The sequence below is a fragment of the Ciona intestinalis genome, unplaced genomic scaffold (genome assembly GCF_000224145.3).
Source record: "Ciona intestinalis unplaced genomic scaffold, KH HT000016.2, whole genome shotgun sequence".
NCBI classification, from domain to species: Eukaryota; Metazoa; Chordata; class Ascidiacea; order Phlebobranchia; family Cionidae; genus Ciona; species Ciona intestinalis.
Genome location: NW_004190338.2, coordinates 97399 through 110529, shown reverse-complemented (window position 1 = coordinate 110529; position 13131 = coordinate 97399). Strand labels below are relative to the sequence as shown.

The window sequence follows — 13131 nt, the reverse complement described above, 5'->3', positions numbered from 1 at the left end:
ACACAAACAGCCCCCATGGTTGCAGCAGTTCATTTATTTCATTATAAAAAAGTTTAAGAGTTATTAGCTTTTTATTTAAAATCAGATACAGGAACATTGCGCGCTCGTGTAATTTGACACCGGCTGTAATTCCATACGGGCAATTTCACTAACGTTGCGATTCGTTACTTGCGAAAGAGCAAATGCACAACGAACGAAAAATAATTAAAAAGGAAGCTACGCTGACTGTTCTCGTTATCTTCTCTTAGTAGCTTCACTTTTTTTCATTTTCAGTATAGTAATATTTTTTTCTCGCGTGCAACATTATAGCAATAGCATATGAGGCTCGGCGCTCGGCCCAGATTTCAGCCGAGCGCCGAGCGTCAAAAAAGGAGACGCTCGGGCACGAGCTTTTGAGTTCGGGCTCGGCTCGGCACATCCCTAGTACCTACCAATATCGCTATTAAAAGTCGAAAATCGCTTTTTGGTATGTTTAGCATATAACCTTTATTTGTTGGTGTTTTCTAATGCGGAACGGTAAAATCAAAATACTTTTGTTTTTAAGGAATTGCTGCGGAAAGGAAGGAAGCGAAACAGGAAAAGGACGAAGCTGATAAATATCGTAAGTTGAGAGATGATTATTCCAACCTTCGACTCCAACTGATGCTCTTCAAACTCTTCTATAATGAGAAGGAGATTGAAGCCATACGAGCTGAAGCTGATGTAAGTGCATTGGCAAACATAGGGGAATGGTAGGCACGCCCTGTTGGATTTTTTTTAACCAACTTACGTTATTAGCTGCTTGCCTTTCACCTCAATATTCGAGTGGTGTACCACTTTTGAAGAATTTAAGAGTAGGGTAACCAGTGGCGCAGCCAGAAAAAAAGTAAGGGGGGGGGGTGTTTATCAAAAAATGTTTCACAAAAAAAACAAATTTTTAAAATATTTATTTTTTAATTTTTATTTTTTCATGGTTTAAAAGGGGGGGGGGGGGCTCGTGACCCCCTAAAAACCCCTGGCTGCGGCACTAAGGGTAACCCGAAACTTGAATTTCGTTCCAAGTTCAGTTTCTACTGTTACATCATCCATGCCAAGTTTAACCTCAGATCCCTCTTCTTTTAACTGGGCTGCTGCTTTAGCATACTCTGGGGAAAGAACTTTGCAGTAAATTATTCTGCACTGTATTATATAGTAAACATTATAACCAAAAGTTGTATTTGTTTTATAGAAATTTGCGGCTAAATAACCACAGAATTCCCCTAGACAGTAAACACAATAATGAGTATGGCTTCTATAATATGAAATTTTTTGTATACAAGACACAGCACTAATAAATGCTCTTAATATAAAAATATGATCTTTTGTTCTTATAACAGACAAAGAACAAAGACATTCGCCACCATATAAGGAAACGCGAGAAATATGAGGAGGAGATAAAGAGGAAGAAGCAGGAGCAAGGGAAGATGATGAGAGAACTCTCCGCTCTTGAAAGGGCGATTCAGGAGAAGGAAACGGAGTTAAATAGGAAACGTCCAATGTATATTAAGGTACTTGGTAGAAATATAGGCCCTATTTTACCAAGTGGACCACATTGTAAAAAATAAATCTAAACCATATCCAAGCGAAATTAGGTCATTTTTTTACCTGAATTAGAACTTCAAAAAAGGTGACGCAAAGTCACAAATTTGTCAGTTTTGGTTTAGTTAGGCGCATTCATAGTAGCCTATTTAATGATTTTTTTTACCTTTAAGTAAATATGTTTATTTTGTGTTTTTATTATGATTTAATGTGGTGGACTTAATTTCTACACTGTAAATTCAAGCTTCAGTAAGTTAAAAAATGGGCCAACTGTGGCTCTGTGGCTAAAGTCCCAGGTTTCATTGCATTTATGTTGTAGCCAGGTATCAGATTTTACCCATATATAACAAATTTTTTTAGTGATTTTATTTAGTTGTTAGTCACTCGCTTACTGAGTTGCTTTATGTGAGGAGCTATTAATATACAATTTAAATGATGTTACAAAAATTCACTCCTATAAAAACTGTACTCAGTTCTTCTCAAAGTTATATTTTAAATTTAATACCATGACACCTGACTCTAATGCATGCTATCAACCTAACCACTTAAAAACATTGTTTTAAAAGGCGAAAGAAAACACCAACTTTGTGATGAAGAAAGTTGAATCTGCGAAGAAATCGTTGCGTACAGCGGAGAACCGACACGAGAGTCACATGCATGTAATAGAAGATCTACAGAAACAACTGCAGGAAATTGAGGAAAGAAGAAAAGAGTTTGATGGACAGGTAGGGTTGTTGTGGGAAAATTCTAAAATATGTTTATTTTTTTTAAAGTAATAAACCGTGTTTTTGAATCAAACTTTTGTTGTAATGTATGTAAAATTGTGGGCCTTTTTTTCTAATGGGTTGTATAATGTTTGATTTTGTCTTTATCATTTCTAATAGTTTGTTTCATTGGCGTGTATTTCTTAGAATTTTGTCCGTGTATTAATTTCTTAATTGGCTTTATGCTTCAGAATTACAATATCTGTCTGTTAATAACCAAAATGATGGTAAATTTTCTATTTAGTTTTCACACGGTCACACCTTTTATATTTTTGAATAACAAATATCAGACCTTAATTCGATATTATGGATTTTTTCTCTTTAGGTGGAGCTAGAGAGCCAGACTGAGGGTCGAGATTTGGAACTTGAAGAATCTCAGATCACAGAGTACAACAGGTTGAAAGAGGAGGCAGCTAAACGATCAACTGCTCTCAATACAGAGATTGAGAAACTTCAGCGAGAACAGCAAACTGACCAAGAGAAGTAAGCTTGGATTGAAAATACAAGGATTTGTTTAACATTTACATCTGCTTATTTACAACAATGAGCACCTCACAAACATTCATATAAAATATAGCCAAAGTAAGCAGTTAATACTAATTAAAACTGTCCACAAAGAGAGCAGTTTAAAACTGTCATAATTTGATTAAATGTTATGTAATGAGTACCCATTATTCCTGTGAAACAAATCTAACTTATTGGTTGTAATGTTTATTGCATAGCGCAGTGTAGAAAATTTCAGGGTAGGCCTGTCATTCCTGCCACCCCAGGTTTGGTGCCTAGTTAATATGTTTATGTAAAAAAAATGTTATTTTCTTCTCAGGTTGGATGCTGAGCGCCGTAAAAAGAGCGAGTTATGGTCCCAACAGAAACAGAAGAAAAAAGAACTTGAAGAATCAAAGTCCCGAGTTGATAAGTTGAAAGATTACATTGAAACGAGCCATACCACACTACAAGAACATAAGAAACTGAAAGTGGATTTAGAAAAGCAGGTACGTCATGTTTAGTGGATTGTTTGTGTAGGTTGTAACGTCATATATACAAGCGCGCAATTTTTATTTTATGTTGGTGAGGAAGTACAGCATGGCTTATTAATTGGAGCTATTCCTTATGGTTTTTAATTTCATGGCTATTAATTGTGTGCCTGTATTGACATAAAAAAACTGATTTTTACTTTTTATAGGAGTAACACCTTTTATTTTTGAATAAAAGCTTTTGCAAAAAAGTACTGAAATGCAGACTCATAGCTGACGAATATAGGAAACCTTGTTAAACATTCCGCTTTTGACCAGTGGCATAGCTAGGGGCTTTAGGGGTTTAGGGCGTCTTTTTTAATCCATAAAAGGGGGTTCTTGCTGCAGCACTGCCTATGATGCTATTTTAATTCAATTTTAAATATTTCATTCACAAATCATCACGTGTTCCTCCCAGGTTCAAAGTTCGTTCGAGAGAATTCGTGAGATCAACATCGAGTTGGAGGAAGTGATGAAAAAGCAAGGAGATGCAAAAGTGGATCGGACCGAGAGCTCGAGGCAAAAACGTCGACTCGAATTGCTTGAAACTCTTCGCAGACTTTTCCCTGGAGTGGTGGGTGCACTTTGTTTATGAAAGTTATTATTTCCAAAAGTATTTTAATTTATTTGTAGCCAGAAAAAGCCAGAAAAAAAATAAGGGGGAGTTTTAATCAATTAAATTTCCAAACAATTTTTTTATTATTTTTTTATTTGGTTGAAAATGGAGGGGGCGCGACCCCCCAAACTGCCCCTGGCTGCGGCAGTGTATGCATATATATATTGTGTTTAATAAAATTTGTATTTGATATTTTTTGTAACTTGAATTATTTAAAAAGTTGATCAGGTTACCAGTTAATATTTTTTCTTCTTTTTTACTGCCCAAAAGTACATGACTATAAATATTATTAAATTAGTTCAACTTAATTGTATTTAACATTTCCAACAGTATGGACGTGTATTAGATCTATGTGAGCCAATCCACAATCGCTACAAGATAGCCATCACCAAGGTGCTTGGGAAATACATGTATGCTATCGTGTGTGACTCTGAAAAGACAGCAAGAGATTGCATTCAATATATGAAGGAACAATGTGCGGAACCTGAGACTTTCTTGCCTTTGGATTATATTGATGCAAAACCAACGAACGAACAGCTTAGAACCATTAGGTAAGTTTTTCAACTCTTTTTAAAGTAGTGTATGCTAATGTAACTTAAACATGGTTCCCAATAGTGCCGAGCCCGAACTTAAAAGCTCGTGCCCAAGCGTCTCCTTTTTTCATGCTCGGCTGAAAACTGGGCCGAGCGCCGAGCCTTATGCTATTGCTATAATTGTTGCACGCGAGAGCAAAAAATATTAAACATGAAAAAAGTGAAGCTACTAAAAGATAAAGAGACCAGTCAGCGTGGCTTTCTCTTTAATTAGTATTCTTTTAATGTGAATTTGCTCTCACGCAAGCAACGAATTGCAAAAAAGCTAAAGTCTTGAACTTACACACATTGTAATTTAAGTTTAAAACAAGATCTGATAAAAAGTAATATAAACAGCATATTCTAGCCTGTCGGAAAAGTAGGGGATTTTTATAAAGGGTAAATCCTATGATATGGGTAATGAACCGATGCTAGCCTCAACCCAATGTCCCATGGCTTGTATATGTATGTGTAGGACCTCGGCCATTCAGGACCCTATGATATGTTTCATATAATTTTAAAGAGGGAAGAAATTTCATTCATACACAAATCTGAACACGATAGATTCCTCTACATAAACAATATGGGAAATGAAATTAATTAATTTACTTTTTCATTATCTTTTTACACAGAGAACCAAACGGGGTGAAACTTGTGATAGATGTAATAAAATATGACTTGCCTGCTATTAAAAAAGCTTTACAATTCACTTGCGGCAACTCGCTTGTGTGTGAAAGCGCTGAAGATGCGAGAAAAGTTGCGTTTGGTCAAGTACAAAAACACAAGGTGCGTTTAAGTATTTGTATCTTGCTTATAAAAATGTATAAGTATTTTAAATGTCTCTTTTTTAAATTGGCCCATGTTTAATGCTCATATTGCTTTTATATATATTAATGTATAGAAGTTAGCACTCTCTAAATTTGCAGTGGCATTTGGCATTGAATGCGAAAAGTCAAAGCTCTGGTCTAGGGCAATGATTCATAGGCAATTTTAGTTAAATTTAAGGTTTAATCTATTTTAATTTTTGTATTACTGCGTTTTTTTTTACTTTCTAATGCTAAAGGATGGTTTTGGAGGCTCAGATGTTCAAAGAAGAAACCAGGTTTAGTTTATAGCATGTTGTATGGATTACTGCATGGTGTGGGGTGTATAATATTGCATGTCATATCATTAACATTGTGATCAATTTTACCATATTGTACACTGTAGTGTTGGAATATTGGAATGTAGGCCTCTATTTCACTCAAATAATTAATGTCGCAGGAAGGAACGTCTTGCAATTAAACTGTTTGCCTAATTCTCTCTTCTTGTGTTTCGCTTTCTGGTGTTCCAATTCATTAAAAATTATATTAAATTATACTTGCTCAAAAAATACTACAACACTTTGCTTAATCTGTCTTTTATTTTAAATTAATATATATCTTGAGTCTTGCATGGCATGAATTGCTAATTAACTTGACACAACATATTGTGCATTAATTATAAATATATATGTACTTAAAAATCTTTTCTTCAAAATATTTATGAAGCACATTAGCACATACTAATCATATATCTCCTGGTAATTTAACTGTTTGCGTTTTGTTTCTACAATCATACCTGTACGCTGTACCTGTATGAATTTCTTCTGCACCTTACTAATCAGCATGTCATGCATTCCTAAAAGTAATTTGAAAATACAAAAAATTATTGTTATTACCATAGTCCATAATATTTGCTTAATTTTACTATTTATTTTCTTTTATAAAAAAGGTCTTTTAACAATTATTAAACAAATCGATAACCATAACATTTAATAACAAAAACAAGCAACTGAAAACTTTTTTTTGCTCAACTACTTCTTTCCCCCCATTTTTACCAAACACAACTTAATCAAGCTTATCTATATTCACCAATTAGAATTAACTATTGCCCGGTTACCCAAGGCATTCATTAATCTTTCTCATTAAACACAGGCTGTGGCCCTGGATGGGACTTTGTTCCAAAAATCGGGAGTTATTTCGGGTGGTGCAACTGATTTAAAGAGGAAAGCTCAGCGCTGGGACGAAAAAGTTTTGGATATTCTGCAATCTAAGAAGGAAAAACTGACAGAGGAATTGAAACAAGGTCGGTGTATTATAACTTGGACAAGATGTCATAACATAATCTAAATAAAATTTGGGGGCATATTTAGAACAGTATAAACAGTTTTTTATTTTAAATTTAAATTTGGGTTTTGATAATAAAAAAAACAAAAATTGTAACATCTTTCCATAAAAGATGTTCCATAACATGTACCTACTGCATTTTAAAGTGTTTGTTAAAATTTTATTTTGAACCAGAGTAGTAAACAGATTAAGTTTGCACAGTGTTAAGGTACAATATGTGGAAAGTTATAAAAAACAGTTTATGTTCCTAAAACCTTTCCTAATCTTCCAGAAATGAAGAAAAAGAGAAAAGAAGCAGATCTTAAAAACATCATCAGTCAAATTGGAGGATTACAAAACCGGATCAAATACTCTCAAAATGATCTTGATAACACGGAGAAGGGGAACATGAAGGAACACAAAGAGGTAGTTGCCACAAGTCGATGTGTAATCATGTCACAATGTTCTTTTCCATGAACATACCCTTAACGCTAGGCCAATAGTTCCTAAACTTTTCTGTTTGCTTTACCCTTTTAACAAAGGTGCTTATCAGTTTTACCCTAATATGTAATATGGCGCTCATTTATTAAAAAGCGAAAACGACTAATTACATCAGTTATATTTAATGCGACGGATGCAATTGCTTTTTGGAAACGAGTTGTTCAATATCTTGTAAAGTACTTCAATTGGCACAATTTTTCTGTCCCGTCAATTGATATGGATTTTGATTGGTAGCTCATTTACCCTCTAATTACCAGGAATTTATCCCAGTTTAAGAAGCGCTGTGCTAGGCGGTCGTGTTTCAATTTTAAAACAAGGGTGACATCATATATTTTGACACCCTATTTTAGTATTTTTACACCTTGTTCTTTATCCTACCGTTAAATGTCTACACAAATGAGCGGAGCCAAAATATACTAAAGTCACCACATTAATCAATGAGATGCTGGGTTTCCAAGGTTTGCAACTATGAGTGGAACCTTACTCATATCGCTGTACATTAATTTAATTCATTTTGAGTGTTCGCTTGCAATTAAAACTGTAACATATCTTCACCTGCATAAGCTTTTAAGTCTCTGTCTGCTGCAAGAGTAAACAAGTGAATAATAAAAATACATATTTATTCAAATAATAAGTTTTGTATATAACTATATTTTCTTTCTACATTATAAACTTTGTAAGAAAAATCATATTGCAAGTTAAAAAACGTGCTTGTATAAATGTTAAACCTTCCATTTAACCCCAACCCAGTACCCATAAATTAACACTTTAAATTTTCATGCAGAAAATTGAAGAATTGGATCGTCTCCTGCAAGGTTTTGAGCCTCGTTTCATGGAGATAGAAGAGAGAATGAGAACAAGAGAAGGAGAGATAAATTGTTTCCGAGCGAGCATGAATGAAGTAAGTGTAAAGCGGGGCTACTCAAACTTTTTCTTGTGACGGGTAATACTAATTAATGGGAATACGGGAATGTGTTTCAACCTTATTTTAAGTATTTACTAGTTATGGAAATGTGTTTTATGCACATTACAGTTATGGGAAAACAAGGGTTTTATGCTTGTTTTAAACATTTTCTAGTTTTCGTAAGTTAGTTTGCAGTTTTTCACGTCTTTTTCGTATTCCTGTAAATTAGTATTTACTCTTGCAACCCATTCAAATCTCCCAAAATTTTCCGGGACTCTTCACGCCTAATAGTACGATATATGCAGTACTTTGTGTCTAAATTATACTTTCTTAATTTACTGTACCACCATAATTTCGGGCTCTGGTTTTTTTAAAGTTCGAAGCCCTGGTGTAAAGCAGAGGCACGTGTGAGTGCATTGTTGTGTAGCATTGTGTGCTTTATAGGATACGCCTGAGATTCTATTTAAGAACTATATATGTAGGTTTAAATATACAATGGTAACAATTTCGTATTTCTTGCCCAAGGTTGAAGATCAAGTGTTCCGAAACTTCTGCGTTCTCATTGGTGTTCCAAACATTCGTGTTTACGAGGAGAGAGAATTAAGAAGACAACAGGAGACTTTGAAAAAGAGGTGACTTCTAAATAATATATGGATGAAATATTAATTAATCAAAAAATTACATTATCCTGATATTAGACATTGAAACATCCATTGTTTTTTAAAATGTATTGCGTAAACTGATAAGGACAATTAGTATACCATGGGTGGTTTGTTTCATACAACTCTATTGCCTGCTTTTGAGTTACAGCATATGTGACTGTTTTACCATCTAATTACCATATTTTACCATATTATTTTATACCATAACATGTTACTGTAGCTATTTATTTTGTGGCTATCAATGGGTTGGAGCAATATTCGTGACTTTTCTATTCCGTTAAGCATTGTATCCAAGTGTTGTTGTTTTATCTAGTGGCAATGACTAAACCTTCTAAAACAAAAACTAGTCATTGTAACTATGTTTTTTAAACAATCAAATAATTATATATGTTTAAATCTAATAAATAATAAAAATAAAATTTAAACACTGGAAACAACTCAAAAAATTAAAATCATTAGTGGGCGATTTCCCCTTCTCTCTATCCGGCGCTACTTAAATCATACCTCCTTATCCAGGTTGGAATTCGATAACCAGAAATCTCGTGTAACAAACCAATTGGAATATGAGAACTCGCTTGATACAAATCAGAATGTGGAGAAATGGAGAGAAATGATTAAAAATGATGAAGCAAATATAAGCCATCATAAAGAGGAAGAGAAAAAAGCAATGAAGGTAATTTTAAAACTCTTTTGGAGAAAAAATAGTTGTCTCTTTTAAACTATTCTTTATTTGTTTTTTTTTATTAAAAAAGCTGTACAATTTTTCAAAATTTAGTAGCGTGTCATACTTTTCAAACTTAAACAAGCACCAGGTTGTTTTGACGCTTAACTTAATAACAACTGGCTTGAAAAATGTAAAGATTTTGCATTATGTGTAAAACATTTCCTCAGTTAATCCAAGAGACTGAAAATGCTCTTCAAGAAGTAAAGTCAAAGAAAATACAGAAGAGACGAGATTGTGATGAGAAGACAACGGAAATTGAAGATGTGAGAAAAGACCTTGGGAAACTCAATAAGGTAATATATATATATTAAATTTTGTATTTTGGGATTTTTTGAAAGAATAAAATTCCATTGTACTCTGCAAATTGCATTGGCTAAATGGATTTATTTAATAAATGATTTCTTTTTTGTTGTTTTTTTGTTTTGTGTGGAAAACTACTTTTTACAACAAAAAAACAAAGTGCGGAAAGAGTAATTTTTTAAATTTCATTCAATTGGCTATAAAGAACCTATATTATATATAAACTGAAAAATACAGATTAAGTTATATTAATTAAATTAAGAAGTGAATCTGTGGCTTAAATTATACTATCAGGATGGTAAATAGGTGCATTTTAGGTCTGTTAACGAACACAAATTTAGGCACATTTTTATGTTTAAAATATAATTCAATAGGCAGACGCGCGCCATGCAATATTTAGAGAGAAAAAGCGAGTTTGGGTGCCTCACAGCACGCAATTTGGGCAAAGGCCAGTTGTTTTTTGTACTATTTACGCACCTGACTATATTTTTAATTTTTCATCTGCTCTGGTTAAAATTGTACTGTGGCAAGACTTTTCAAATGATATGGAGCAAATTTATTTGAGATCATAAACATATGTCTGGTGGTAAAACTACAAAATGTTCAAAACTTGTATTTCTCAAAATATGAATAAAGTGGCTAAAATTAAATTTTTGGTTGTTTAAAAAAATATTAATTTAGTATATTTAAAAAAAAAATTATGAGGGGAAATTTTTTAAAAAAGTTAAAAATTCTAAAAAACTTTTTAATGTTTTGCTTACAGGAAATGGCTCAGTTCCAAAAGGTGATCACATCTCAGGAGTTAAAGATTGAACAGAAGAGGGAACAAAAACACTCCCTCCTCCAGCAATGTAAGATGGAAGATATTTCTCTTCCAATGAAAAGAGGAACGATGGACGACATTGATGAATCGGTGAGTCGTCTTATTTTGCATTTGAAATTTCCATGTATGCACTTTTAAAATTTCCATGTACAGTAGCGCAGCCAGAAGGTTTTAGGGTGTCGCAACCCCCCTTTGACACCCCCAAAAAAATTAATTAGAACCAAAAAACAATTGAAATTTTTTGGAATAAAACTCCCCCCCCCCCCCGCATTTTGTTTTTGAATTTAGCCTATTTAGTGAGATATGGGCCTCAAAATTTAAAATGAAGACAGGGACTATTTTGTGCACATTTCTTTGAAACAAGTTTAGTTCCAATATTTACTGATAAATAAATTTTAACAAAAATCTGTGGTGACTTTATTAAAATGCAGTTATACTCATAGTCGTCATGAGAAAACCTTATTGTATAATATAGGGAATGTAATATAAATTAAACTTGCTTGTTAACAACAGTGACAAACTGTTTTAAGGTGTACAACTGCAGTGCTGAAAAAAAACTATAACCCATAACAATACATATATGCTGGCTTGGACACTGAGCTCGGGAACATTTTTATTCGTTAGTTTAGTATAATAAAAAAAAAGCTTTAAAGTCAACTTGAAATAGGTTCATGCCTTTTCTTCTACTTTCTTTCTTTTTAACTTCTGGAGGAAACCTCCTGATTACAAATTTGTCTAAAAATTGCAGGAACATTTGTCCGAATCCAGCAATGCATTAAGTCAAAGTACGAGCGCCGTTTATGATAAAGAAGCAAAGTTGGAGCTTGATTATCGAAAACTACCATCTGATTTACGGGTAACACAAACTATACCTAATTTTTTCTTTATTTTTTTCTAAAACATTTTTACTGGTTTTTATAGGAAAAAAGTAACCAAAAATTAATTGTGATTTTATTCAATAAAATTAAAAAAAAAAAATAATTGCGTTTTTTTTTCCAACGTTTAGAATTTAGAGCTTGATGAAGTGAAGCGTGAAGGAGAGCGCTTGCAGTCGCGCATGAATGATTTATCATCAACAATTCAACGATTCGTTGCCCCGAACATGAAAGCACTCTCTCATCTTGATGAAGTTAAGCGACAATATCATGAATCGAAGGATCAGTTCGACAGCTACAGGAAACGGGCTCGTAAACACAGACAGGTAATGCGAGTTTGAGTATCAGTTACTTTTTGAATATCTTCGAAAAGCTAAGGCTTCAAGCTGGCCTAAATATTAAGGCTGTTAAATTAAGTGGTGGTCAGTCATTCCTTGATAAATATTTGGCTGATTGTTTAATATTGCAAAAAAAATTTAGGTTGGGTAAGATGGTTTATTCTTTTTTCGTCCCATTTGGTAGTAATAAAAAAATATTTTTTTTTAGAATTAAATAACAGTAATCATATCCTTACCACTCTAAATCAACAATGTTAATTGTTTAAAAGGCGTTAGGAAAAAATGGCATTAACCTTACTCTACAGTATTAAAACACAAAAGCAAAAGTGCAAGATGGTTTCGTCTCCAAATCATTGTAGATTTTCTTAAATTGTTTTTATGTCAATAATATATTAGTGGCTCATTTGGTATAAAAACGTAGTGTATTTCCAACGTTTTGTCTGCCATTTGGCGAGACTCATCAGCGAAATTATGGCAGTTGGAAGTACACTACGTTTTTACACCAGATGAGCCAATACTATATAGTAGGGTGGGGTAAGACGGGTCACCTTTGGTACATAATATCCAAATATTGTGATCGTGTCTTAAATAATTAACAACTGTCTATGGCAGCTGTGAAAAAACGCTTTTATATTTCTTTGAATTTTCTTTGTTTAAGAACGAATGGGATGGAAAAATAGAATAAAAAGGTGTTCCATCTTCCCCCGCCCTACCATATTATTTATACTATGCCCGGTAGCAGAAAAAAAATTTTTTTTTATGTGTTCAAGGATTTTGAGATGGTTAAAAAGAAGCGTGTGGAACACTTTAACCAATGCTTCGATTATGTGGCAACTAAAATTGATGACATTTACAAAGATTTATCAAGAAATAATAGCGCACAGGCTTTTCTAGGACCAGAGAATACAGAAGAACCATATTTGGAAGGTATGAAGCTGTAATTGTATTTAGGTTATTTATATATCAGCTGCAACTTGGGTCATATAAAGGTAAGGTTGGGCCACAAGTTATTAAGCAAATGTAATTCAAATTTTTGCATTTAGCTATTTATTCTCATTACTTATCAAATTAATTAACTTTTCCTATAAGGCAATACTTTCAAAAAATTGTATTTATAATTTTTTAAATGTCACAGACAAGTGCCAACATTCTGTACACTGCATTCATTTAACAAACATGTTTGATATGTCACTGCCTAACAGGAAATTGCAAGTCACTAAAATATTTGCAAACTTATCTCAATATCTCTTAATGTTTAAAAGGTTGAGGCAGAGAGGCCTATGGTTCATTCTCTTTTATCGTTCCAATTGGTAGTAAACAAAGGATGATTACATAATTATATACTCATATTCAATG

The 13131-nt window shown here is 33.3% G+C and overlaps 1 protein-coding gene across 2 annotated transcripts in view; it reads left to right on the top strand.

The window, feature by feature from the left end:
- The window catches only part of LOC100179641 (structural maintenance of chromosomes protein 1A), an 18426-nt gene that overhangs the window by 3498 nt on the left and 1797 nt on the right, over nucleotides 1–13131 (top strand). For both annotated transcript variants that reach the window (XM_009862622.3, XM_026837786.1), the window contains exons 6-24: nucleotides 545–702; nucleotides 1356–1526; nucleotides 2124–2282; nucleotides 2647–2804; nucleotides 3145–3313; nucleotides 3753–3908; nucleotides 4281–4501; nucleotides 5155–5308; nucleotides 5586–5624; nucleotides 6478–6628; nucleotides 6941–7074; nucleotides 7934–8050; nucleotides 8579–8685; nucleotides 9232–9388; nucleotides 9607–9732; nucleotides 10503–10652; nucleotides 11311–11418; nucleotides 11569–11763; nucleotides 12546–12702. In XM_009862622.3, coding sequence (XP_009860924.1) covers nucleotides 545–702; nucleotides 1356–1526; nucleotides 2124–2282; nucleotides 2647–2804; nucleotides 3145–3313; nucleotides 3753–3908; nucleotides 4281–4501; nucleotides 5155–5308; nucleotides 5586–5624; nucleotides 6478–6628; nucleotides 6941–7074; nucleotides 7934–8050; nucleotides 8579–8685; nucleotides 9232–9388; nucleotides 9607–9732; nucleotides 10503–10652; nucleotides 11311–11418; nucleotides 11569–11763; nucleotides 12546–12702 — 2787 coding nt within the window. The remainder of the gene's footprint in view (nucleotides 1–544; nucleotides 703–1355; nucleotides 1527–2123; nucleotides 2283–2646; nucleotides 2805–3144; nucleotides 3314–3752; nucleotides 3909–4280; nucleotides 4502–5154; nucleotides 5309–5585; nucleotides 5625–6477; nucleotides 6629–6940; nucleotides 7075–7933; nucleotides 8051–8578; nucleotides 8686–9231; nucleotides 9389–9606; nucleotides 9733–10502; nucleotides 10653–11310; nucleotides 11419–11568; nucleotides 11764–12545; nucleotides 12703–13131) is intronic.